This window comes from Solea solea, chromosome 19 (genome assembly GCF_958295425.1).
Source record: "Solea solea chromosome 19, fSolSol10.1, whole genome shotgun sequence".
Classification (NCBI taxonomy): Eukaryota; Metazoa; Chordata; class Actinopteri; order Pleuronectiformes; family Soleidae; genus Solea; species Solea solea.
The window spans coordinates 13515201-13543029 of record NC_081152.1 but is presented as its reverse complement, the minus strand read 5'-3'; the positions used below and the strand labels follow the sequence as shown (position 1 = coordinate 13543029).

Genomic DNA, 27829 nt, shown 5'->3' with positions numbered 1-27829 from the left:
ACAGGCACAGGAGAGCCTTTTCTTCAGAGCCTCTGGGTCACTATGATATGACTGCCCTCCAGTGGAATCCTGCTGTATTGTTGTTAAAATGGACTAGAAGTAGTAAACATCTCCATTTTATTCTTATGTGTCTGTCCATTTTAGGGTCAGTAAGTAAACATCATATATGTGTAAATTAAAAACTAGCTGGTGTTTCTGTGGTGAATGTAAACAAGATGAACACATTATTCCTACATGGCTCAATCGCTTGGCACTTTAAGGCTAATATCTTCTAGAACACATTAAATCGCAGGTATCATTTTACAGACAGACAGACAGACAGACAGATAGAAAAATAGATAAATGTCGGTAAGAACTCAGACTTAAGACTTCTTTTTGGCCATAATCCTCTTCCGTAATTAGCAGGTGTCTACAACGAGTCCAACACTAACAGCACAAATAACACAAGATGACGTTTACAAAAAAATAAAGTAAGTAATTAAAAGGACAAAATGAAGATATAAAGGAATTTGAAGTATAATGAAACATAGTTACAGTCATTTATTTTATTACTTTTTGTGGTTTTTCCTTCGTTTTTAATACATAGAAAAGCAGGATGTGACGTGTAATGTGTTCCCTTTAATGGGCGTGGTCACAAGAGGAACCAACCAATAGACGACGAGTGCCTCTTTCACAACATTCCAGTCTTTCCCAAACCATCTCCTCCTCCTCCTCCTCCACAGCTACCAGAACTGTCTGTGACTGTCCGTTCGCGTGCATGTGTGCGTGGACCTATGACACGTAACTTTGTGACCGGACAGGACACCCCACTGTGGACCAGGCGAACAAAGACAAAACGGAGAATTTCGCAGCATGGAGGCGAGGGACGCAGCGGCAGGTGAGGTTTGAGTCTGCGGTGACAGGCTGAGTGTCGCCGAGCTGCGGTTCAGTCACTGTAATAACCTGCATTTAACCAGAAATATGCTGCTGTATAAACTGTAGCTCAGTTTTGGTGCATAAATATGGCTCAGAGTTGAGTAAATCACTCTGTGGGTTTCACGTCTTTCATTAAACCACCGTGGGTTTAGAAAGCATTACCTTACTCTTCCTCGTGAAAAAAAACTTTTGGCCCCGAGGAGTTTGTGTATAAAAACACAGTTATAACACAGTTACTTGCATTTGCTTCGTTCATGACTTGACCTATGAGCTGTGAACAAAAATCTCCTTTAACACTTAATTTCGGCTCTTTGTTAGTCTCACAACACAAATCCCTCCTGCTTTTTCACCATTCTTGTTTCTTGCTAGTAATACTTAATGAAACAAAGCAGGAGAGGAGAGAATCAGCTTTCTGATTACACCGGGCTGCTTCTTTTTAAATTATAACATAGTAGTTTGGTGTAGCCTGAGGGCATTCTCCCTAAATTGTTGCTGCTGTGGACTAACATTATCTGACATTCTTTGCCCCCCCCCCTTAGCTTGAGCCCCAGGCATCCTTTGCCTACCCTGTCCCAAACACCCCTGCTCATTTTCCATTTTCTTATTCAATCTTCAGGTGCTCACGTGAGCAGTGATGGAGAGAAACAAACTGCAAAAAAAAGTACGGCTCCAAAGAAAGACAAAGCACAGACTAAAAGCAGAATGGAGCAGATTTTTGGGTTCAGGAAAGAGGACCTGACCTCCTGGCAGAACCTGGTGACCCTCCTGAATCGTCCCACTGACCCGGCATCCCTCGGCATCTTCCGCTGCTTGTTTGGTGAGTCCAGTTTTTACACAGCCTACTTGCAAGTTCTGCCTGACTTTGTAACAAGTTTTGGACGGCACTCAAACCTTAAGGCTGGGTCATACTTAAAGCAGTCTGTGTCCACAGAGAAACCGCTTCATATTTGCAGTTATGTTTCAGTCTAGCATTCCATGCATTTGTTCTTGATCTCCTTTGCATTTCCTTGCATTTTTGAGCTCTTTTGACTTCTTTATATATGTATGTGGGCACCAGCGGCTTTAACCTCAAGCAAGTTTCCATAATTACTGTCTTCTTTGGCCATAATAAGAGAGCGCCACCAACTGGACTACAAAGTGTGCTACAGGGAGCATGCACAGTACGGTGCACAGTATACAGTTTGCACATACTGGAGGTGTACGTACATTCATCTACACGGACCAACATGGAAATGTTTAGATGACCAAATGTTTGTCACACAGACTGTTCGTTCTGATGAAACATGGTTGACCTGATACTACAGATGACAGGACGTTACTGACAACAATGTCCTCCCTCTTTCTGTTGCTTCTGTGCAGGTTTGCTGATGGTCATCGACATCACACAGGAACGAGGCCTCAGTCATCTGGACTACAAGTACCTGGACGGAGCTCCTGTGTGCCGCTTCCCCCTCTTTAACTTTTTGAAGCCTCTGCCGATGGACTGGATGTATCTGGTGTACGTGGTGATGTTCCTCGGTGGGTCACACTCCTCTGTCTTTGTATTTAAAGCTTATATTTAGCAGATTTACCACCGGAAGGTTCATACCTTTAGTGTTTACAAAGGTCTGGAGAAGAAAGCTGCTCCCTTCCTCTCATGAGACTATGCTGATGCTGTTTATTTTTATAGCAGACAGTCTCTGCAGGGTGGCTCTCTATAGTAAAGATTAAAGAGAATATTCCCGACATGCAGTTTCCCGCTTTTATTTACCCCCTCAAGTCAAACAACTAACTGCGTGCAAGAGTTTGTCAGAGACTGAGTGACTTAGGCAAGAAGGCAAACAGAGAAACAGAGGCAAAATCAAAGTAACTCAATATTGATTAGTCACTAGGGCAACAAACCAAATAGTATGCAGGGTAAACGCACTAGCTTAGGTAAAATGCACGTCCCACTCTTTTTTTGAACACCTATAGTAACAGGCTTTGTAGAGCGTAAATCGGAAGCAAGCAATCGACACTTTTACTTAAAGTTTGTTGAGTCAATGGTCAAAATTAAAACCAGGCTCCTGACCGTTTGTCCTGAACATGGGTCAGATATCAAACTATATTTCCCTCAATGAAACAGGAACAGATTTCATTGCACTTAAACTAGCACAGGGCCTCCCCTCTCAATCTCCAGATCTTATGACAAGTTTCATTACTGTCGCATCACTCAACATGGACTAGTTAAGACTTAAAAAAGACTATATTAATAGTAACAACTGTTAATAATAGTGTCATAACTTCAGTTGTGTGTTTCTGTCTCCAAATGAAGGCGCCTTGGGCATCATGCTCGGCTGTTTCTACCGTCTCTCCTGCCTCATGTTCATCTCAAGCTACTGGTACGTCTTCTTCCTGGACAAAACGACGTGGAACAACCACTCCTACCTCTACGGCCTCATTGGATTTCAGCTCACGCTCATGGACGCCAACAGATACTGGTGAGATAATGTTTGTGTTGGGCTGTTTTTGTGTGTTTCTGTCCCGTCTCTGTACGCGAGGTAGAACTTTTGATGAGCCTTTGCCTGTTCCTAGGTCAATCGATGGATTGAGGAGACCTTCCATAAGAAACGCTCATGTGCCTCTGTGGAATTACACCTTGTTGAGGACACAGGTTTGTACACAAGTCATTCTGTTATTTCATTTTCTGGGCACGGATGTATACAATTTATATTTTCTGTTCCTAACAGATATTTCTAGTGTACTTCATTGCTGGAGTGAAGAAGTTAGATGCTGACTGGGTGGAGGGATACTCCATGTCCTACTTGGCACATCACTGGCTTTTCGATCCATTTAAGTAGGTATCATGAAGCAGCTCAATCCAAAGCTACTTTGGCTCTGTATTTGTACCTCATTGCTACCACTGCATTGTTTTTACAGAGTAATTCTTCCCGTGGAGACAGTAAATCTGCTGGTGGTACACGGAGGAGGTTTGGTTTTGGACCTGAGCGCCGGCTACCTGCTGTTTTTTGATGCCACTCGACCCTTTGCCATTTTCTTTGTCTCCTACTTCCACTGTATGAACTCTCAGCTGTTCAGCATTGGTGAGTCTGAACGCCTCACTTCACTGAAAACCTGTTGAACACTGGAATCCCTTAAAGGTCCAGTGAGTAGAATTTAGGGGGATGTATGTGTTTGCATCTCAAAGGTATTCTTTGTTTCCTTTTGCCTTTTAAATTTTGAAATATCTTTCTATCTTAACAGGAATGTTTCCCTACACTATGCTGGCCACCAGTCCACTCTTCTGCTATTTTAATTGGCCCAGAAGATTCTTCTCCCATTTCCCAGCATTCTGCAGGGCGGTCCTGCCGTTCACCTCACAGGAAATGCAGCCCAGCTCCTCTTGTGTTTACCCTGAGGTCCAGAGCACCGGCTCTGAACGTAGTGAGACTTCTACGCCTGTCGCCAAAGCCCCCAAAATGAGACTGAAGCACAAGCTGGCAGCCATTTTTACAATTATCTACATAATTGAACAGCTCTTCCTGCCGTACTCCCACTTCATCACACAGGTATATTTGCCTCTCACGGTTTCGCTTAAAGCATAAAACAGCCTGTATGGATACATTTGATTTAAAAACCTTTTTAGTTAATATTGGCACACGTTAATTTCAGTACTTTTCTGCACTTTGTGTTCACAGTGATTGATCAGGAAAAAGCCTCATGAAGGTTCAGTGTGTATATGTGTCACTGACACTCTTGCCTTAAGTTCATATAAAAGGCTTTTTCTAAGCTTATGGAAACCATAAGCTTTAGAGCATTCTACACTTATGCAAGCACATTTATGGATAGTATGTTCAATGTCTGCAAGAAAACCCGTCCTAAATGTTACACACTGGACCTTAAACACTTAACAAACAAAGAGTTTCTCAATCAGAGTCAACAGTCGTTGGTCTACAGCAAACAAAAGCTCAGACTGGTGATTTCATCAAAAAAGTCCTAAAGACATGTACACTAGCTCCCCCTTTCCTCTTTGTTAATTATGAACTAAAAAAAAAAGTGGTAAAAATGTTCATAAAAACATTTTATTAACGTCATCATTTTCTAAAAATGATATCATTGTGCAGGGTTACAACAACTGGACCAATGGCCTGTATGGCTACTCATGGGACATGATGGTTCACTCCCGCAGCCATCAGCACGTTAAGATCACCTACAAAGATGGGAAAACGGGAGACATCGGATATCTGAACCCAGGGGTGAGTTCCTGACAAGAAAATGACTGAGTTGCCCAACTATAGCCATAAAGCCGTTTTCTTCATCCTCCATCATTTAAACCATTTTCTTGCCTGTTCTTCTCTCTGCTCAGTCATGATACATTAACAGTCATGCTGTCTGTGTACTTGCAGGTATTCACACAAAGCCGTCGGTGGAAAGACCACGGGGACATGCTGAAGCAGTACGCCACGTGCCTCAGTGACTTATTGCCTGGGTATAATATTACTGATCCAGAAATCTACTTTGACATCTGGGTGTCCATTAATGAACGCTTCCAACAAAGGTAGAGGAACTTTTCACACAACAACAAAAAAGTTCGATGCTATTAATGAGTGATACGTACTTGAGATATATCGTGAAAAGTTTGTATCTGCTTCTTGAAGGATCTTTGATCCCCGCGTGGACGTCGTGAAAGCTGACTGGTCACCGTTCCGGCCGAACATGTGGCTCATGCCTCTGCTGGTGGATCTGTCACCTTGGAGGACCAAGTTCCAGGAGATTGAGGGAAGCCTGGACAATCAGACAGAGATCGTCTTCATAGCTGATTTTCCAGGTCAGGAATGTTCTCTCTATTCACACAGATGGGAATATAGTCTTTTTAGTTTTGAGTAATGTGAGCTAACTGACAGCATTTGTTACCTTTCAGGTCTCCACTTAGAAAACTTTGTGAGCGAAGATCTCGGCAACACCAGCATCAACGTGTTGCAGGGCCAAGTAAAGGTTGAGATTGTAGATGAGAAGAAGAACTACAGTCTGCAGAGTGGCGAGCAGATGAAGGTACAGCTGCACACACCGTCATCGCCACTACACACGATTCAATTGTATCGTTATGATACTGCTATTAACACATTTTCACATCTATGTCCGTAGGTACCTGCCGGGGCTTATCACAGGGTGCACACGGTGTCCGAAAACCCTTCATGCTACATGTATATCTATGTCAACACTACAGAGGCGGCGCTGCACGAGAACTTCACCAAGCTGTTGGAGCTCCAGGAGCGCATTCGCAATGGGACAGGTGAAAACATGTACAGGCAGTTTAAGGGATATTGCAGTTGGTTGCTTTCATTTGGGCTGTATGAGGTGCTGATACATACCTCTGCACCGCTCTGGGAACCAGCCTGAGATGTGGATGCTCACTATGTTCTCCGATTCTCATGATTTCAAAGCCTTTAAAAACTGGAAAGTTGGTGGTCAAGTAGTCCCTTCCCACACCTAAGCCCATTGAGATTTTACATCACGGTAAACACAGGGGTAGTTTATCCACTGTGTACTCCCTCAAGTTCAAATCTGTTATTTTGTGTCTTTGGTGTTTGAAATCCTTCATTCAGGCCAATTTTCACTATGAACTTTGGTGCTAGAGAGTGAGTGGACCTCAGTGATCAGTTAGAAAAGGCTGCCTTATTATTTTCTAAAGATATCGTAGACGTAAGGAGGTGTAGATGTTTATTGTGGTAAGAAATGTGTTTGTGTTTTTCCTTGTGTCCATGCTGGCAGCTTTATTTTCACTTGAGAGCTACTTTCCCTATTTCATGGTAGTTCTCAGGGCCAGCAGGGGGCGTGTTCTGCTCAGGCAGCATTCAGGTCCCACCCCAGTGTGTCATATTGTAAGGGCTTAAAAATGATCAGATGCTGACTTTCATCCTTTCATCCCCACAGAAACTGAGCCGCTTCCTCCGGAGCTGCAGCCTCTCGCCGCGGATGATGATCAGGACGAGTCGGAGATCAACGTCACCGACCCGATCGTGCGGCTGTTCCTGAAGAGGCAGCGCCGGATGAAGGAAGTGCAAAAACGCAGGGAAGCCGGCGTGCTGGAGAAGCTGGAGCGGTTTACTGTGAAAAAGTACTACACAATACGTAGAGGGTGAGTTAAATGATATCAGGACATCAGGTTCTGTTGTATGTGCACTGCACACCGTGTTCCTATCTAATTTACTCTGTTCCATTTACGTTAAAGATTCTTGATGACGGCAATTGCTATGAGGAACCTGGCGGTGGGGCTTCCTCCTATGGAACAGCTAACGAGGGAAGTTGCCTTCGCCAACATGAAAGCACCTCAGGCTGAAGGAAACCAGGATGAACGGCTCAAAGATGAAGTTGGTCACGGAGAACTTTAAAAGCTTTTGCTGGAACACGTGTGTGTTATTACTACTGGACTGTTACTGCACTGGGACAGTGTTGCCCAGAAATCAAAGATTTTTTATTTTTTATTTCTTACGCTTCTGAAATATATGGCATTTCAGATTGTTTTTTCAGAATTTTGTGATAATGTTTGGCTAAAAAACAGCATACTGTACATTAACTGTGCCGCGCACGATTACATTTCATGTTTATTTAATTTTTACTGAGGAAATTTATAAAACAAAAATAACGGCGACCACATTTTAAGAATTATTTAAAGATCAGAGCTTTATGACGGTCACAGTTTTGCTGGAATATTATATACTGTATTTGATCGGTTAATCCATTAATGCTACTTTGTTCTAAATGAAGAAGTCGACCCAGAGGTGGAAACATGTGACTGAATGATGAATTAATTTAAAAGGGGCCAGACTTTTATGAATATACTGACATGAAGAGGATTAGATTGGTCAAATCCTGTAAGTATGTTTCCATGTTGTTGCTCAGCTTTACTTTTGGAAAGTGAAGCAAATGTAAAGGTACAATCTGGAGATTTACAAATGCTATATAAATATATGTTGGGAGTGTATTGTTTTTAGGGAATATACTTCTCTGTACTTGTCACCCTGTAATGTGATTTAAAAAAAAAAACACCATCTTTTAAAGTCACTTTTATAATAAAGAATTCTTGCTGTCAAAAAAGGAAGTTATTTTCATCAAAGGTCACAAAGGTGCTTTGTGAAAATTAGTTTTTATTGGAGTCAGTCTTTTTACACTTTGCCCATTTTAAAGTGCTACAGTTGAACTTCTGTAGGTTTATATATATTATGGCACTTAAACGATACTTTTCACATAATCAGAGCACGAGGAGCACAATGTCACGTCATATATAACAAATAGATCTACAAAATGGACGAGTAGGACCATGTCGAGGGTCACAAAACAAAACCATGTCTAGCAGAGGTCGGCTGCACAAGATTCATTCATTAAAACTTCGATGTGCAGTTATCGTCGTGCTGTAGTGGAGGTCACAAGTCACATGAGAAAACTGACAGCAGCTCAGACGAGTGTTAGTTCTGCCCATGATGTGACATGCAACACATTTACAGTGATCACAATAAGAGATGACGTAGTTTCATTCACACGTATCGTTAATAAAACAGGGAACAAACTAAACACGGTCTTATTCATGTCGTCATATTGCACAGTTCTATTATACAGGCTCTATTTTAGGTCAACGCCTTCCTCACACAATCCCTTTTTAAAAAACTGACCTGAATAAATTCAAAATTAAATGCAAAAGGACTAGCGTTAGTGTTTGATACTGACCATGAACAACTTCTATAAGTAATTTTCCCGATCCTGTACTGAATTTCAACTTGATGTGAAAAATCTACAACAGTGCAAAGACCATATTTGTGCAGAGTGAAGCTGGTTTTTTTCCCCCCTCACAGTCCAAGTAAGAGAGAGGTTGTGTGTGTGTGTGTGGTTGTGTGTGGTTGTGTGTGTGTGTGTGTGTGTTATGAGAGAGCAGTTCAAACTTTGTGATTAGTTCCAATAAATATCTCCCGGTTTCGCTTCTTCCTCAAATTTCACGTGGGCAGAGCTACAGAGGGAGGATAAGCAAGTTCAGAGGAGGAAAATAATCCTCTTTAAATGCTACGTCAACATCTAGTTTCTCCACTGAAGGTATCTTGTATAATGCCAAATATTTCTTTGTTTGTTTTGTGGTTAAATTTGGGGACACAAACTCACTCTGAACTTGCACGTGTTAAAGATGCTGTGTCTCACAGATCAGGTGCCCGGTGACGGAGGCCTGTAGTCGCTGCCACGGCCTCCTACAAAAAAACCAAATTTCCACCTCGTCATGTGACTGACGCTGTCGTCAACTCCACCAAGAAAAAAAACTCCACGTTGACCCACTGCACTTCCTTCAGCTGGCTCTGCCTGACAGCTAAACACAGGCTGGTGAGTTGGCACTTCCACGTTTATCATCCAGCTCCGCTCTCTGTGCTGAGTCCAACTCGTATGACATCAGCCACTGCTGGAGCAAAAACTAAAAATAATAATAATACTCCCTTCTTTTTTAAATTTGCATAATACACTAAATGTTACAAGAGTTATTGTGATTTTTTTTTTTCTTGATTAGATTATACAAGTTTCACCTAGTTAAACTCGACTTTAGTGTTTCGTTTAGTCAATTTTCGTAGCTGACATAATTATTAACTACATTCAAGGAAACACTGAATAATAACAGGTAAATGTGATGGTCAGTACAGGAAGTTGTGTTTTTAAGTTTGAAAATATGTAAGCGATGTACCGATGTTTCTTATACGCTTTAGGTAATATAGTGTCAGGCTCAGTCAGTGCATTTTTAACATGTTAGGTCCGTGCTGATGTACACCGAAAATGGCGTGAAAAACACATACATATATATGTATATATATATGTATATATATGTATATATATATATATATATATATATATATATATATATATATATACACACATATATATATATATGTATATGAAGCCTCTGTTTGCAGAGGAAGCTCTTCTTCTTCTTCTTCTTCAGCTCTACCTTGGATGAAGGTCGGGATAGAAAACTCCATGCACCACACCGTCGATCACAACATTAGAAAACGCGTCTGAGAGTCAAAGGAGAAAAGAGCTTTTTATTTAAATGAAAGACAATTCAAGATACCATGTATGGTATTATTATTATTACAGGTAATCATCTCTTGAACATAAGCCACGATAATGACTATAATAATACACATGCTATACTGTAATAAGTGTGAACTCACCGTGTGCGGTTGGCAGCAGGTACGGGTCTCGCAGAAACAGCATGACAGGCTGGTGGGAAAGTTTACTGGAAAGACAGAAAGAAAGGAAAAGGATGAAGTGACAGTTTTAAGGCAGATTCATGCAGAGTATAAAGTATTTAAGTATTCACCAAACAGGAAACTCACCTGGATTCCTCTGATTCTGTATCAAACGACCTTCAAGCAGGAAAAATAAAGATTAGGACAAAATAGACTTTCAGCAGCCTGGATGTCGACAATCTGCCTTTTATTTTGCAGAAAACTCAGTCTGGACTCACCCGCAGCTTTCTGTTTTTGGCACCGAAGGAAAGTGGCGGATATTCAGGAAATCCAGGAATATCTTTGGAAGGACCTCATTTTCCATAATTATAGCCTGAAAAACAAAAGCAAATTGCAATGTTTCCATGGAGCAGCGGGGCCAAACGGCAAGGCCTGTTTGCGTCTGAATTTGCATTGCAGTTTGCACTGCGTTAATGTGTTTATTTAGCTTCGTCAGGTACCGTTTGTGTTTGGTAAAGGCAGAAAGACGGGATTGTAGACAGAAGAAGTGTAAGCATACCTGCAGGTAGAGCTCCAGACCATGTCTCCTCTGCTCCAAGACTTTGGGAACCCAGTTTCTAACATGTTTAGAAGGCATCTCAGGAGGCTTTATACTCTTCTTTAGCTAAAGGGATTAAAAAAGATAATTGAAAGGGAATTAAAGACCTTGTAAAGTATGACATACTACCTTAAATGCTTTTTATTCAACGTGTACAGATATTATTGCTTTCTTGCTTTCCTTCTTATTCATCCTGTTTCTCACACTGCTGAAATACTGCAGCACAATTCTGAAGCACTCATGCTGTAACTGTGCAAATGGCACATGCAATCTTGAACCTTGAATAACCTGAATAAAACGGTGGTGCTGGATGCCTGGGCAGAGATGATGATCATACTGCAATCCACTAAATTTGGCTGTAAATGAACATACAACATGAATATACAAAAGCTTTTGTTGTAGTTGTGTACAGTGGTTATGCTTCCTCTTAATGCAAAGTATTTTTTTTCAAATTGAACTGTTAAGGGCCAGGATCAGAGCCTCTTCAAGGGAAGACTGGGTGCAACAGTTTAGGAAGACTACTTTCGGTCAATCAGCCGTCTCAATAAACGTGGTGGGGAAGTGGAATTCCCTTCCCGCTAATGTTCGAGAACCACGAATAAATGTAATTGCACCAAAATGTATGTAAATGGTCCCTGTTAAATCAACAATAAACTAAAGTGTAAGTAAGGATATCTGTAATGAAGACACAGTGTTTCCCCATCAAATGGCTTTCACTTTGAGGTGTTAATGTTATAGCTGACAGATGCAAATCTGATAAATCAATTACATCGTTGGCCTCTTAAAGGTAACATAACAAGGATTTATTGGCAAAAATTGAATTTATTACCATATGCATGTTTGAAAATGTACATCAGTGCTTTAAAATAAAAACAGTTTGGTGTTTATAGTCTTAGAATAAGCCTTATAATATATACTTTAGGCAAGGCCTTGCTTTATGGAGGTGGCTACTGTGTGTGTACTTTTATAAAAAAGGTTTAAGACTTTGTAAATACTCCCATCGGAGATAGGACACACATTTTTCTGTGAAAGAATGTTTGATAAGACCATAGATGATGAATGAATGAATGAATCATAATTCATGAGAAAAGATGCAGGTCCTCAGAGGCACATTGAGAAATAGATCACTAGCACTGTATGCTGGTGAGTTAGACTGATTATCAAGTCACTCACATGACATGTTTGATGTTTTTCTTCATTTACAATGAACAGAAATTCCCCACGATTAAGCTATTGTCGGTGCTTTTAATCCCAATAAGCGATAATACTGTATATTGTCCCATCACTACTAAATCTCACCATTTTATGTAAAGTGTGGAATTCACTGTAGCGTTTCTCGACAGCATGTTGTCTGCCGTTCATCAACACGTCGATTTTAAAGACCTGTAAGACAGACAGACACACAGAGAGAGGGAAAGTGAGCACTTCTTGTTGAGAGTCAGTTGAGGGAGTCATGATTTATCTCCACAGACAGAGACGTCCCTCCCTGCTCACACAGTCAGTGTCAGTTATGGCTGATGTCAGCATGTTACAAAGTGGAAACATCTGGCTGCGTAAGCAGAATAAAAGCGATCTGTCAGAGTCACTGTTTAACATCCTTAAAACAGACCGTGTTCCACTTCCCTTCGCGCCGCTGGAATCTCTCTGTGTGTGCACAGCACGTCACTGTGTTTGCCAGTGTTGTGTAAAGAAGGAAATCAGCTCTTAAATGACGGCTGTGGTGGTGTTAATGCAACTCTGGACTGGTGGTGTAAACACATAAGAGTAAAAGTAAAAATGAGATAACGCCGTATCAGTAAAATTGTCAGGGAAGTAAAAAAAAAAAAAAAACGTGAGAAATGTCCAAAAAGTGGAAATATGTTAATTTGTTCATCATGTTTGCCTCTTGAAACAAAGCCCAGACACTGCTTGATTTTATAAGACTTTGGTTAAATAACATTTAACAACACATTTTTGATAAGCATTTACATAATTTATGATACATGTCAAATAATTAAAGACAGATTTTTGCTCCCGAGTTAAAGTTACACGTGCATCACAGACAGAAAAGTACAAATAACAAACATGTTAGACAGAGATTATTCAGAAACCTGAGGTAAAATACTCAAAGCAATTATGTTATATAAATAAATGTGTTTGTATAATGAATAAAAAACACTGAATCTTTCTTAAATTGCCATTGGACTAATTGATAGAGGTGGATCATAATATCGATTTGGTGATATATTGTCGTCCTTCCTCGTGCCATCTGATAATCCATACACAGGGTAAATATCGATATAAAGTGCGTAAAGTAAACAGACGTTTTGTTTTCTTCAACTGACGTGATGTATCGCTACGCGCTTGTCTTTCAATATATTGACTACCACAGAATCGTTGTATCGTGATATTATTGTGTATCGCAGGATACCTTGTGATTCCCACCCCTACTAATGGATATAAATATTACAATGTACGCAGCACTAAAGTAAACAATTCCTCATTGTTTCTTGATAAGTTGCAATGAAGGGACAAAAAGATAAAAACATTAGTATGTGCAACAGCTCACAATGTCATAAATAATGATTACATTAGGAAAACTATGACAACTTTCCTTTACATAATTTCACATAAGTGCATATACATGTACAATATCTCATGTTCAATCCTGATTATACTGGATTTTTACCTTTATATAGTCTTATTGTCAATATTTTTCTATATTGTACATTCGCAGGTGTGAAAATGCATGTTTATTATTTATTACCTTTTTCCTTAACTGTCTTTGCTGCTGTGACACTGTACATTTCCCCATTAGGGACTAATAGGACTCTCTTATCTTATCTTATTTTATTTAAAAAACAAACAAACAGAACATTGATGAACCTGTAATTTACAAGTGTTTGTTGTCGTTTTAACTATCAGGTTGTCAGTCCTTGGTTGATCAAGTGGTTCCTTAAATACAAACACCTGTTTTACAGGATCATTTACTTGATTTATCTGATCAGTTTCATGTTTGAAAAGAAAGAAAACACCATGGATTCACTGCTGCTCTAAGCTCTGCTGTATTTGTATTCATACAAACAGTCATTTTTAAATGATTCGTGACATTTACAGTAAATTACAACCGAGATAAAGGAATAATAGCAGAGTTGTTGTCATTGAAACCGGGATGACAGACTCTCTCACACACACACACACACAGAGGTTATATTAGACAGCAGCTTACCGTGAATCCTTTCTCGATTGAGTTGTTTTCAGAACGAAACGACGGAATCGAAACACTCACCGGATGCATTTCGACTCGCAAAAACGCGAAATACAGACAGTAAGATTTATCCTTCTATCACACAAACACACACTCACACTCTGACTGAAGCTACTGCTGCTGCTGGTGTTTGACTCCTACTTCTGCTTGTCTGATGTAAATCTAAATATTCCCAGTAGAGCCCCCTGTTGGAGCGGAGGGGGAAGACACAGACAGACAGGGAAGAGTATTAGCATGAATTCTGAGGGGAAAAAAAAGTGAGATTCATGTCAGGAAGTCGGAACCCACACATTAAAACTCGGAATTCTGAGATTAGGAAAAAAAAAAAAATCAGAATTCAGAATTTTTTTGATTTTAATCTCAGAATTATTACTTTAATCTCAGAATTAGGACTTTATTTCCACAGAATTATGACTTTAATCTCAGATTTAGGACGTTTTTTTCCTCAGAATACCCGTTTCTTTTTTCTTTCTTTCTTTCAAATTATTATTATTATTATTTTTACATGTGGCCCAAATACTCTTCCATAGATTTAAATAATTATGAGAATGCAACTTTACTATTAAATAAACTAAAACTTTAATTAGCTTTACCAAGAGCTAAACCATTGTTCTACAGCTTCCATTAGACTTCTATTGTGTCTCTATATTTAATTGTTTGTGTGTGGATACAAATGGGACTTAAACAGTGGATCAGAGCCTGTCTGTAAAATAGTAAATAGTCTGTATTTATCTTATATACTTAAAATAAGATAAGATAAGATAGTCCTTTATTTGTCCCGCAGTGGGGAAATTTGCAATCACTTACTTAATCACTTACTGCTTATAAAAGACTACAGTTTTGCCATTCACCCATTCACCCAGCACAACTATGTGCACCATCACTCATCTTTCATAGACATTTAAAGGACACATCGGCATGTAGACGAGCACAGCTGGGTATTGAACCAACAACCCAAGTGTCATTCTGAAAGTGAAGTGCTCAATTACTGGACTAAAAAATAAGAAGGAAATAAAACTTTCTGGCTTCAGGTTCTTTAATGTGGGGATTTCCAAAAAAACAAAAAAACAAGAAGTTAGTTTAATATGTTTAGATTGAGCCATGTGAAGATGTCGCTCTGGGCTTTAGGAACTTAACACGATCACTGGAGAATATTTTCTCTTAAAGATGAGTGATACACTTTCACAAGGGGTTTATTCAAGTTTCATCCAAAAGCTTTGGATGAAAGAAAGTTTCTTCAGTTGCATATAAATAAAACAGACATTTTCCCTTTAAACAAGTGGTTCATTTAAAAATATACTGAAATAGATGAAGGCAACTACTAACTATGACAGCTTCCAAATTGCATGGATTCTAAACTCTAATATCCCAGAAGTGACATGAAATAAAAGAATGACCTATGATGCAAGAAAAGAAGTCAGAAAAATGAAAATAAGAAAGTACATAATAATATACTTTTCAGACACACAAGCAAAGAAGAATTATATCTGGCATTATGATGTCAGATTGTTTTTTTTTTCTTCCTACGTTGGAAGTATTTTAAATAATACAATGAGTGCAGGTGTCACGGATCTTATCGACCGCTGCACTTTGTCCTCGTTGTCGTTGACAGAACATCTCAGCTGAGCTGCTGTGAATGACTCTCTTCTTTTAATACCTGGCCAAGAAAAAGAAAAGATTAAAACACAGACTCAGCAGAACAAAAATGATCTACTTTATAATAATAATAAAAATAATAATAATAATTAAAAAAACATATCTCACACACGTGATACTTACGTTGACATATGACAACCTGACACATAGGCATAGTTGCCGGTGTAGCGAACCTCGCAGCGCACAATGTTGTTGCTGTAGTCTGATTCTGGGACCTGGTAGTATGGATTTACACTGATCTGTGGAGGACAAAAAACACACAAGTATCAGTGACACACAGACAAAGTTAGTATCAACAAACAAAGACTTTAACCCAGGGCTCTCAAACAGTCGATATCCTGCCGCCCTACATTGATTTTGAAATAAGAATGTCATTTTTATAATAATAATAATACTAATAATAATTAGGTTACATTCATCACATGATTAAATGTATAAAATTCAACATTAAATTGTATTGTCATTTACAATTGACTACATTATATCTGTTTTTGTTATTTACAAATTCACCTGTCTGTGAACTATATACCAAAATCAACACTTTCACTTTGCCACGGTGTGCAAAATCATCCTGAATACGCTTAGTTTGCAACATTGTGACAGATTATCAACATATAATTTAAGGGTGCATTCACTTCTTCTTAATCAAACCCTACTTAATTTGCTCGGAAAGGCCGGTTGTTGTGGGCAGGTGTGAATTCTGGTCTGTCTAAAAATGTAGGCCTTGGTTCACTTTAAGTGAACCCAATTGCAGGAAGCGGACTACAACGCAGGGCATTGTGGCTAAACACAACCAAAACATACACACCTGTATATGTGTAGTATGTTAACAAAAACCAAGACTGATAGGATTTGATGCAGCTCCATGTTTTGCTCTTGTGTGGCGGAAACAGTTTTCTTGTTCATTGTTGTCTCGTTTTCTCCTTCAGTAATTCTTGATGCAGTGCAAGTTCATTTTGCGTTTGAGGCCCCTGCTTTAACCTAATGTTCATAAAAGCTTTAAATCAGGGAAAAGGCAGACTATCATCCATTTCTTCTAACAAACCTTCAGTACATAGTTCCCAGGCTTCACATCTGTGATGTCGATCCACTGGCAGTCGATGTCTGCGTTGTAGGTGTCATAACATCCCGGACTCAGGCCCTGCACATGAAACAGTGTCGATGAAAAAATATTATATAACAAGAAAACCTCTAATACAGTATGCTGTATAGTCTAATATAGTATAATAATAATACTCAACAGCGTAAAACAAATAGAAATGGATTGAAGGCAGTGTCAAAGAAAAGACAGGAAAAGGAAACATTTTTTCAGCCAAAACTTTGGGGAAAAAAAAGAGTGAGATGGATGGAAAATCAAAACATGTGCAAAACAATTGCTCACAGACACTCAGGCAGGTGGGTTCATCTCGCAGGAGGAATAGGAAATCAGTAAATCACCACAGGCTGATACATAAAAGAAATACTTGAAGGTCGCTGCCTCAGTCAAAGAGCTCATATTAATCCCCCGTTTTTTAAGTGTATGAAGCACAAATCCTATGACATTTACTAAAAAGGAAGTTAAATGTGAAGAAAAAGGAAAATTAAAAGCAAACTTTTTAGAGCATACGGCTGCTTTATCTCTTAATGTCCTAATATGGTGAGCATTTTGACCTCGGTCTCACGCAGTCATGTGACCAGAACAGAGCACTTTTATAATGTTATCTGAAAATGTTATCAACATGTCAGCTGTGACAAAGGTTCTTTTGTCGTGCCCACGGAGAGCTGCTACAGTGTTCACCTCTCACTCTCCACCTCAGTCTGAGCACACACCAAAAAAGCGTTGCTATTTTCTATCAGTGTGGTCGTCGTGTGAAAATAATGTAGCGGTATCAAGTGGTACAATAACTGTATCTGTGGAAATACAGTGTCTCCACTTTGATCAAAGTTTAGAGGCAACAAAAATAAACCGTGTACACAACGATAATTATTATCTCATATTGAAAACTTGGTTTCTAGGATCAATATTCACTCCCCTTTACGCTCTGCTTTGGTCTTGGTCTTTGGTCTGTTTGATTTTCGTAGCCTGAGAGTTAGCCTCTTATATGTACTTTGTGTTTTTTTTCTCATTTTGAAGCTGACACAAATGAAAAAGACGCCCAAAACCCAGCTTTTAAACCAAATCCAAATTGCAGTAGAAATGGCAAATCAACAAGTTCACCAGTCATTCATTCAATCTTACACAATGGACCTTTAAACTCAGAGATGATATTTGCATGTGTTTTTTTTTTAAATAGCAGTTTGACACCTGGGTATGTGAGGTGCAGGCGTACCGCCTGTAGTATCCATAGTCACAGGAAGTGTCCTCCAAGCAGAAGCTGGCCTTGTGTCCCTCGGCCACTGAGTGATGAGTGGATGAATCCAGCAGGTCGTAGTGGCTGAACTCATCCATACTGTGGAAGTGTCTGTGGATCAGCAGCACAGCGTTCAGCAACGTTCACAGAAAGTTATTTTAGAACAACCAGTTTGTGTTTGTCAGGGTGAAACACTTGACAGGGTTTGTTTTTGTCACTGAGTCATATTTATATTTACTATGTATATATATATATATATATATATATATACACATATACATATATATATAGATACACATATATATATATACACTTTTTATGTATATGGTCAACGTTTGCCGATCTAAATAGGTTTTCAGTAAGAATGACTTGTAAAATGTAAATTATAGTCTTATTTCATGCATTTTTCTTTGCCGTACTTTTGTGTTTAAAACGTTTTTTACAACAGTTTTACAACAAGAACTGATCTATGGCAATACTGTAATTATCAGCAAAGATTTGCACAATTGTACAGACACCTGTGAAAAAGGACTGTACCGGACTAACATAGGTATCGGTAGTTTAGTTTGGGATATTGTATCGGACACAAAAATTGGGTGTCGTCCCATCCGTACTAAATGACCTCTGCAGTATAACGTAAAACGTATATACTGTATATCCATATCGTTATCGGCCCAAGCACCACCGATATATCAATATATCAAAAAGTCCAGTATTGTGCATCCCTAATTATATTATTGGACCAAGTGGGAGAAGTCTTCACGTGGATTGGACGATTGGTCCACTGTGGAGACTAGACGACGTCCTGCATCACACAAGCACTAAGAGTCTCTAAGACTCTGTAGCTCCTCATTGAAACTTTGTTAAGCAAGAGAGATTTGGACCACCGTTTATTTAAAAACTGGTTTTGTATGCACTCAAGGTAGGCTCTGGTTTTTAACCTCAGTTGACTTTCAAAACACCGACAAAGAATCTACACCATCTACGTCAACCATTTAGTGGACTGCAGCCAGATGTGCCCCATCTTGGGGGTTTTTAATGGTGCGTCTCTCTCAGCATAACTATGGACTGAGGTAGTTTCTGTGGAATCGGGGGGGGGGGGGCGACACATGTTTACATAACCACAAGTACGTGATAAAAAGAAACCACCAATTTCCCTTTTTGGCTAGAAATCACATCATCACATGACTTTTATTTTACAATGTCTGGTCTTGAGGCAAACTGTCAAACAGCGGAATATTCAGAGGTCATGTGAGGTTCAGACTTGTCTCTTTGAGAAAGTCCAAAGCACGCTGTATTTATCTGAGTCTGTAAACACAGAAAAGTAAAAGATGCAAATGAAACGTGTGGCAACTTTACAGCTCTGATATCAGAATCTCCACAAAAACAATAAAGCAGCCAATAAAAGCGATATCAAAAAGTAACACAAGTGTGATTCAACAGGGGGCGCCACACCACAGCTACAATCTGGAGAGGACAAGCTGTGATGTGTTTTTTTTCATTCTGAAATAAAAAGTTCTTTCATAAGTTCTTTCAGAGGTTTCCAACGACTTTTTTGAGACATCATAGTCTAGGCTGTCATATTTATACTAGTTTAAATATCCTTTATATGAACATTACATGAACTCAGCTCTCATTTCTTTTCTTTATACTTCTACAACTTCATTTGTATGATATGCAGTGACAAGTTATAAATATATATATAAAACCACTTTTAAAGCGCCAAGGTGGAGCTTTTCCCTTCTATCTTATTTATGGTCTGCGGTCCAACAACATGAAACTACAAATTATTGACATTTCCTGTGGCAAGCAGTAGCGATGCCACCCATAAAACTCTGAGCTTCCGTTTCCAGGCCTTGAAATTACTGACATTATAAATCAAGTGGGAAGTTTTTTTGCCAACAGAAGAGTCGCAACCCCCGGTGGCTATATAGTATATTGTTACTTCCAGGTTAGCCTCATCTGGGGGTTGCAACGTTTGCAGATCTAACTAGATTTTCATGTGAATTATAGCTTCATTTCATGCATTTTTGTTGCTGTATTTTGTGTTTAAATAGTAAAGTAATAGTTTTACAACCAAGAATTGATCTATGACAATACTTGGAGTGATTATTAGCAAAGATTTGCACACATTTATAGACACCTGTGTCATTGCCTTGTGGAGTGAGTTCAGTTTAAAAGAAGAAGGGGGGAAAATGATGAATGAATTGTTGAAATAAACTGACAAAATACAGGAAAAGATATCGACCCAATAAAGAGAAAAAGATGAATAGGGGTTGAAGCCAACACGCTCTCCGCCGAGGAAAAAGATGAATCAGAGTCAGGTAGACAACACTAACTTGAGATCACACTCACTGGTGACAGCTGTGCCACTCCCAGGAGTAGCGTGGCCTGCTGGGCAGGAAGTCGGCTGTGCCCTGGTTCTTGACTCTCTGAGGGAACCTGAGCAGCATGCGGGTGTCGTAGTCTCTCACATCGGACCTGTAGGCCGAGCTGCAGGCACAAACAACACAAATCGGGTGTCAGTGCAGAGAAACAAACAAAAAAAGAAAGATAGAAGAACTGGGGGCATATTCAAGCGCAATGACAATAAGATTGTTTTTCATGCAGCATCCTCTCCCCCTGTGTGAGTTAAAGCATTTGAGTGAGAACCAACTATGTGTAAATAATTGGTGGGTGGAGGAAAAAAAAGAAGAAAAAAGAAGTTTGGGGGCACATGGTTGTTTGGGTTAGTTTTCAATGTGTTTACTGTTCGGGCTTTCTCTTCTCAGGCAATCTATGATTAAGCTGTTACAGAAATCCACCACTCCACCCCGCTGCACCATCAGTGGCAGGAGTCAGTTAATTTTACCTCATCTCGTGCTTCCACTGGGCAGCTCTCGCCCACAAACACTTTAGATGGTTGTTAGGGCTCTGAGTTCTCTGAATCACACTCAGACTTGGCAAAAAAAAAAAAAAAAAAAAAATCGACTTTTTCTTCCACCCTCCCTCGCCTCCCTGTGTGTGTGGATTAATCCTGACAGCAGTCTTTACCTTGACAAACAGTTTTCTTCAGCTGCACATCTCAGGTTATACATTGGGACTCTCTGGGCGTAAGCTGAGGCTTGGATATAGTATGGATCGGGGACGAGATCGGGGAGACCTGCAGCAGCAACATGGCGACAACAAGTAACTAAAGGTGGCGCATTCAACGTTAGTCAAGAAGCCAGAAAACAAACATTTAAACACAATGTAAATGGATTATACTGTAAATCAGTCATGAGTTAAGTCAAAACATACTCAGCACGAGAATAGCTGATTAACGTGAGCATGATGTGAACATGGCTTAAGTTTACTGTAACGTTATTGCTATTCCCTTTATATCGTGCTACATTTAAGTTGTTAATGTTGGCTGGTTTCCAGCCTTTAGTTCACATTTGCCTCAGAAATAAATAAATAATCTGTACTTATTAAAGTACCAGCTCAGGTACCAGTATGATATTCTGCTGACATCAGTATCAGTTGTGGTATCGTTAATGGTATCGGTCACAAAATGAGGTCTGCACCCATTTCCTTGTTTATGAATCACTTTAGATCACTTTGAGGTCAATACACAACCATAACGGGTTCCCTGCTGTTTTGACCCTCCACTCTTACCGTACTGATGATACCGTGTGCCATATCCGGGTCTCGGTCTCGGCCTCGGTCTCTCATACGCGTCATAATAATTGTAATATGGATTATCACTATCTGATGACTTGTATGGGTCGTAGGGGTCGTCGGCGACCATCATGTCGTCTCTCCTGGGCAGAGGCGGGCTGAGAGTGTCCTGGGTCTCGTTGGCCGTGCTGTTCCTCTGCGTAACCGGGCGCGCACCGGACCGGTTCTGGTGATGCTGGCGATGCTCGGGTCCTCTGACGAGTCTTTGGAGCAGGGGGACATGGCTGCGGGAATCGGACGCGGGCCCGGAAGACTGCTGCTGCTGCTGCTGCTGCGGCTGCTGGACACCCTGCTGGCTCTGGGTGTCCGCATCTCGGAGGATGGTGACAGTTCGTGGCTGCACTTGCTCCTGAGGAGCGCCTCTCCGCCTCGGTGGCTGATACTCCGAGCCCTGGCTCAAAATGCTAAAGATCTGGCCGTTGTGTGACCACTGTAATGACTGCCGCACCGCCGCTCTTTGGTTATTCACTTGTCGTGTCCCCGGATTATTCTGGGATTGGGCAGCTTGCAGGATGAAAGCAAATAAATAGACGCATGCATACGCGTAAAAGCGCGTGCCAAGTATGCGTAATCCCATTCTGGACGCAGGTAAAGGTAGACACAAGGCACAGATATCTCAGATGAGCCCGGGTTTCCACTTGTCTGTCATTTAAATATCTGTCATCACTCTATGAAGGACGCAGTGAGCAGAGAGCAGAGAAGCTACGTTGCAGCGCATCCGTGTGAACTCATTGCGCTGTGCTCCTGCAGCCCGCAGATGCGCACAGAGAGATGATGAAGAGGAGGAGTTCAGTTGTTCATATAACAAGTCTGTTGGTCATATAACCATTGCATACGTGTGGTTTGATCATGCTCTGTGTGAACGCTGCTCCGTCTGACCCTTAAACGAGATTTATGTGTTTGTGTAACAGTTTGTTTGCCTCATACATCATCATATGGAGAACAGTCAGCCACAGAAACAGAGGCTTTTCTTGTGTTTTCTGCTTCATTATGATAACATATAAATATTGTTTACACATTTCCAACTAACTGTATTGTCTGCTATTTCTCCTCCAGTTTAGCAAAAATGAAATGATAAATCGCTCTCCCCCCTGACTGTTGGATGATCTCCCAACCAAATTGCAGCACTCCACTTTCTCATAGGAGGATCTCAGAGACCTAATCATGACTCTTTGATGGCCCTGCAACATTTTCTTTTTTTTTTTCCTTTTCCTGGTAAACCATCGCCCTTTAAGCCAGCCGCGCCTCACTCCCTGTGTCTGCTGAAAAAGTCATCACATGGGTCTTGCAGTGAGCTCACAGAGCTATAAACAACGTGGAATGAGGTGGTGGTGATGTGTGCTATCAAGACCGATGAGCCAATGCAAGCTTCATCTCATGATGAACTTAAATCCCTTTGTTGCAGTTTCAAATAAATCCCTGACCTGCCGTTAACACCAGTGGGTAAATGCATCGCTTGGGAAGCTTCATCCAAAACATTTTATTTTTTGCTCTGTACAGCAAACCAACATCTACATAACCGACCACAGTAGAGGCCGCTGCCAAACCACAGCACACAATATAGTCATAAGGCCTTTACAACTTCTCAAATTCACAAAGTTTTATGAGAGCTACAGACTTTAAAAGTAGAACAGATCATCCTTCACCCAAAGTTCTGAGGAAATGGCTTTTCAACACAAGAGCCTTAACTTCATGATGATAATAGATTCAGTGCCAAGTCAACTGATCAACGACAGAGTCCTATTTCTTTACACTCGGGGGGGAAAATGCTTTATTGTTACTTGTCAAACAAGTGACCAGAAACCTTAAAATACTTAGACACACTGTAGAAATCATTAGTTACGGGGCGTCCAGGAGGCTCAGATTTGAAATATTAATAGAAAAGCAGTGCTGCTCAGAGGTACACTGTGAAAAGGCAAAGCTCTCTTTTGTTCACACAGTCGCCCACATTGACCTGGAAGCTGCCCAGCACAGTCACAGTCCTCCACAGGGTGGAAGACTCCAGGGAACCTCAGTGGAGGTGATGATGGAGGAACACGCTCTTTCACTTTCACTGCTCATACTCATCCACTCTGTCCTGCAGCTGAACCGCTGATTATTCACAAGCCTGATTTTTTTTTATAGCTGTTCACGTTATGTTTTTAGCATTTCTTGTCTGATACCACTCCCACCTCCGCTGGTTTAAGGTTTGTAGCTCAGCTCGTAGCCTGGGAAAACAGTCTGAAAGTAACAAAGATGCCAAAGATGGTAAACTGATGTTCTTACATTTGATTACTGGACCTTCACGGTCACTTCACATTATGATCAGACATGCTGTGCAGAGTCTGAATGTCTTTCTCAAGCTCTTTATTTATGTTTAATATAGTTTTATATGTGCCAAAACATTTAAAAACCTACTTTAAAAAAGAAATGTATATCCATAACTTCATAAGCAGCCTTAATCTTCCCCTCAAAAGCTTTATTACTGTGTTCATTTCAGTAATACCACTTCTCAATAATTGTAATAATGTGTAACCATTGGCAAGATGAGGCCACATTGTGCACAGCTCCTCTAGTGGCCAAAAAAAAACTCCATATGGCAACTTTATCTTTGGTTGTTGCACATGAAGACCCTAAAGTTTAGTGATTTTACACGGATCTATGATGCCACTTCAAATCGTGCCGTAAATTGCAGCCAAGTTCTTAACAACGGGGGCCACGTGAGCTCCTGATAATGTTACTGAAACTGTGAGGGTATGACGCCTGAATTCTGCCCCTTTGACAAAAAAGACACAAATGGCACATTAAAATGTGGTTTCATAATAATCAAATCCTGAAGACTTGAAAAATGCCCAAATCCTTAAATGAAATTATGACTTCATGTGCTTCATCTTCCGCAAGTGTTTTCGGTTTTGTACTCCGAGTTGGCCTTTTGCTGTATTTGATTTGAGGAGAAGGATTTTGTTTTGAGAACAGAAACAGTCATGGGGGCCACTTCTTCTTCTGCGCATGCATATGGGATTGCATCCTCGCTAAGAGGATGAAAAATATAGACCTGTGTTGTTCTGCATACCAACAGCGTCTCCAGAGAATGAAAACTATGTGTTCCTGGCCTCCATCCTCTCTCTCTTCCCCTAGAACACCAGACAGACGGACTGTCAGAACCAGCTGTACTCGGCCACCAGTGTTTTTCACTCATAATTCATTGAACTCTCTTCATGCAGAGCCCCCTTTTTTTCCTCGTCGGTAAAGGCAGCACACAGTATTTCCACACACAAAAAAAGCTCAGAGACACACATCTGCAAGGAATTAGCCAAATTCTTTTGTCCACGTTGCTGGAACTCACTCCCATTTCTGATTTTTGGGCAACGGAAAGAGCCGAAAGAATTTGAATGAATCCACGTCTGAGAAGCGAAATTGGGGGGGGGGGGGGGGGGGATGCAGTGACCTCCTACATCACAAGCCATGTCATTGTGTAAAAAAAGTCTCCATCCTTTCATGATGCTAAATTTACCGTAAAGCCAACACCAGTTTTTTTAGTAACATCAGTGAGTCAACATCTGGCAGACACAGTCACTCTGCTTCAGCCAGTGTGTTATTTAATTTAGAACACTTTCATAAGCATAAAAAAGTGGGGTTTTTTTTCCCCAACGAGACTTGAACTTGAAACTCAAATGTCTCATGCATCAGAATCTGAATAAGAAACACATCCACAGCATCTGCACCAACTCTCTCTGACCCATTCCCATCATGGTGTCTCCACTGTCAACATCCCCTGCTTCTGCTATAAACTCTTTCTCAGCTTTTTCACACTCTCTGACTCTTTCATTCTTACAGTTCCCCTCTGGTGCCTTGATTTCCTCACAAGGTCCCAAGTTGGGCTCACAGCTCGCAGCTAAATGACAGAAACAGACAATTCAAATATGTTCTGCTCCTTTTCTTAAATACTAGGTTTCCATTACTCTTGGATCACCAAGTTGGGGCTTGCACCACACACACACACACACACACTCACACACTTTCACTCATCATACAGTCTGGTAGACTACGTGGCACTCTGCACATGCACTGAAGCCTCTGCAACCAGGAGGAGGAGGAGGAGGAGTCCTTTATCTTGACACAACCCACACAACTTTACATTGTGCAGTGACTCCAGCAGATGTTCTCCTTCTTTTTCCACTCTGTGTATCTGCATCCAGTGAGAGATTCCAGCTCTTTCATAAGACATGTTTTTTTTTAAATGTTATTATATTTATTTGGTGGAGTGCAGTATCGCGTTGATTTATACTGTATATACAGCTCTATTTACAAAGTCAGTGATTGAATAAACCGTGGAGTCGACCAAAGACGTAAATCACGCTTCACGTCAACATTGTTTGGTGAAAGTAAAAAACCCCTTATGTTGATTTTCACTGTGTAAAATTGTGATTTCCTAACATATGTATACCTGCAATAAGTTATTTAGTCACTTGGGGGCGGCAGAAACAAGTCATAATAAATACTAAATTATAGTAATTACAGTTTTACGCACTGAACACAATCATTAATTTAATTGAATTGGATTTAATTGAGTGTGAAACAACCACACCTGCTACTTTTTTGTAATCTTATTGTTGGAACCTAGCAATAGCCATAATCTCTATATGTACAGTAAATGTAAATGTACTTTGCTATTTCTAAAATAAAACAAAATGACAAATGACAAAATAAAAGGCATTAAAAACAGACGGTAAAAAAACATATTCATGAAACAAAAGAATCAGACCACACTACTGGGTATTAAAAGCTGTAATAAATGTGTGTTAAGTACGGATTTAAATATATGCAAAAAATAGGTTCATACAGCATATTTACAGCAGACTGTCCTACATCCAAAAGAAAGATCTTTGATTTTGAGACATTAAAGTTAAAATATCAAATGAATAAAAACATTATAAGTTGTCTCTATAAATTACAGACAAAGACTCATTTTGCACGTTCCCTCTGCACAGCATGTGTGTGTGTGTGTGTGTGTGTGTGTGAACACATGTAGTCCAGGTGTCTGCAGAACACACACACTACATTAACCACAGGTGTAAATGTTAGTGCGTTAGTTTTACCTTCGTGTCCGTTCTGTCTTTTCCTTCCCACGCACGGTGGGTCACTTCACAGTGGGTATGTAACCACCTCCAACTAAGAGCAACATGATAAAGAGAGAGAAAAAGAAAAGAATTAATTGTGAGCAAGTGAAGTTTTAAAGATGTACGGCGGGGAAAAGCAGGTCGTTCTGTATCATTTGTATAAATATGGTGGACAAAAACAATGCAAATCCACAAAAAAAATCAATAATAATGTAAAACCAGTGCAGTGCTGTTAAGAGAAGTGAAGGATCAGTTTGTGATTTTGATGGCAAATCCATTTCAGGCACAGTGTTTTTTAAAAAGATAATTGACAAAGAAAGAAAGAAAGAAAGAAAGAAAGAAAGGGGCAATGGCTCCACCTATAGGTGACAAAAGTAACTGATTTATACCTTGAAACTTGCAAGGTATAAATATTTACTAGTCATAATCATAAAACAAAGAGGGAGAGAGAGAGAGAGGACAAGTGGAAACAAGTTCTTGCAATTTAAATCTAAATATTTCTTATTTGTGCATTTCGTTTTAGTCCAGTTTAGTCCTGTGCTTTAACACTACTAATACATATTATACACAGATAATATAAATCGTGCAGTTTGGTTGTAAAATCCATTGTGGTGTTTATGTAAATGAAGACGCATGAAGACAAAGTTTGCTGCCACTCAGCTCAGCTCAAGACATGTTTATAGAACATTGAAAACTTACTTTCAAATGAATATTGCAGACAAAGCACAAAACACACAATATTTCCAGGCGCATTTCATCAGTGGCCAAATATTCATAATAATAATAATAATAATAATAATAATAATAATAATAATAATAATAATAATAATAATAATAATACTGGTCATTTCCACCTTCAAACAGTGAATTCTGGTGTGTTTTTCCAGTTCAGTTGGAGGCGTACGATACCAGCATTTATTACAACAATCACACGTCACATCTTCATTTAGCTGAAACAAAATAAAACATTGGCTCCTCTTCCAGTTACATTTGTGCATATAGTAGATGATTGCAGTGCAGAGATGCTAAGTATTGAAAACAGGTCCTAAAGCAGATGGACCACAGGCATTTTTGTGTCACACGCTGAAAAGCAGATGTCCTGAAAA

The 27829-nt window shown here is 39.9% G+C and overlaps 3 protein-coding genes across 3 annotated transcripts; 1 reads left to right on the top strand and 2 right to left on the bottom strand.

The window, feature by feature from the left end:
• The first annotated feature begins 684 nt into the window (after positions 1-684).
• ggcx (gamma-glutamyl carboxylase) lies at positions 685-7971 on the top strand. The gene is made up of 15 exons (XM_058617645.1): positions 685-877; positions 1532-1732; positions 2275-2433; positions 3209-3374; positions 3469-3547; positions 3624-3730; positions 3814-3977; positions 4138-4442; positions 4998-5129; positions 5280-5431; positions 5532-5701; positions 5795-5925; positions 6019-6166; positions 6808-7012; positions 7106-7971. The coding sequence occupies exons 1-15, from the start codon at positions 853-855 to the stop codon at positions 7263-7265; spliced, it is 2304 nt and encodes a 767-aa protein (XP_058473628.1). The 5' UTR covers positions 685-852; the 3' UTR covers positions 7266-7971.
• A 1807-nt stretch (positions 7972-9778) lies between these two features.
• On the bottom strand, positions 9779-14103 carry snx24 (sorting nexin 24). The gene is made up of 7 exons (XM_058617644.1): positions 13901-14103; positions 11992-12075; positions 10654-10758; positions 10373-10467; positions 10242-10271; positions 10077-10141; positions 9779-9917 (listed from the first exon to the last, which is right to left on the bottom strand). Exons 1-7 carry the CDS (start codon positions 13967-13969, stop codon positions 9847-9849), a joined length of 519 nt encoding a protein of 172 aa, XP_058473627.1. The 5' UTR covers positions 13970-14103; the 3' UTR covers positions 9779-9846.
• An 854-nt stretch (positions 14104-14957) lies between these two features.
• On the bottom strand, positions 14958-22375 carry loxa (lysyl oxidase a). Its single transcript, XM_058618159.1, has 7 exons — positions 21562-22375; positions 20959-21067; positions 20281-20418; positions 17880-18036; positions 16641-16736; positions 15719-15834; positions 14958-15596 (listed from the first exon to the last, which is right to left on the bottom strand). Exons 1-7 carry the CDS (start codon positions 22199-22201, stop codon positions 15590-15592), a joined length of 1263 nt encoding a protein of 420 aa, XP_058474142.1. The 5' UTR covers positions 22202-22375; the 3' UTR covers positions 14958-15589.
• Positions 22376-27829: the final 5454 nt, after the last annotated feature.

What these genes read in the sequence shown, in the direction of transcription:
- ggcx (XM_058617645.1), top strand. Translation starts at nt 853, where the DNA reads ATGGAGGCGAGGGACGCAGCGGCAG. An exon ending in CTCTCAGCTGTTCAGCATTG is followed by an intron (nt 3,978 to 4,137) that starts GTGAGTCTGAAC and finishes CTATCTTAACAG; the next exon opens with GAATGTTTCCCTACACTATG. An exon ending in TACTACACAATACGTAGAGG is followed by an intron (nt 7,013 to 7,105) that starts GTGAGTTAAATG and finishes TTTACGTTAAAG; the next exon opens with ATTCTTGATGACGGCAATTG.
- snx24 (XM_058617644.1), bottom strand. Translation starts at nt 13,969, where the DNA reads ATGCATCCGGTGAGTGTTTCGATTCCGTCGTTTCGTTCTGAAAACAAC. An exon ending in GTCTGGAGCTCTACCTGCAG is followed by an intron (nt 10,468 to 10,653) that starts GTATGCTTACAC and finishes TTTGTTTTTCAG; the next exon opens with GCTATAATTATGGAAAATGA. An exon ending in ACAGAATCAGAGGAATCCAG is followed by an intron (nt 10,142 to 10,241) that starts GTGAGTTTCCTG and finishes CTGTCTTTCCAG; the next exon opens with TAAACTTTCCCACCAGCCTG.
- loxa (XM_058618159.1), bottom strand. Translation starts at nt 22,201, where the DNA reads ATGGGATTACGCATACTTGGCACGCGCTTTTACGCGTATGCATGCGTC. An exon ending in CCTGCACCTCACATACCCAG is followed by an intron (nt 16,737 to 17,879) that starts GTGTCAAACTGC and finishes TTTCATGTGCAG; the next exon opens with GGCCTGAGTCCGGGATGTTA. An exon ending in CTGGGAACTATGTACTGAAG is followed by an intron (nt 15,835 to 16,640) that starts GTTTGTTAGAAG and finishes TGTCCTCCACAG; the next exon opens with ATCAGTGTAAATCCATACTA.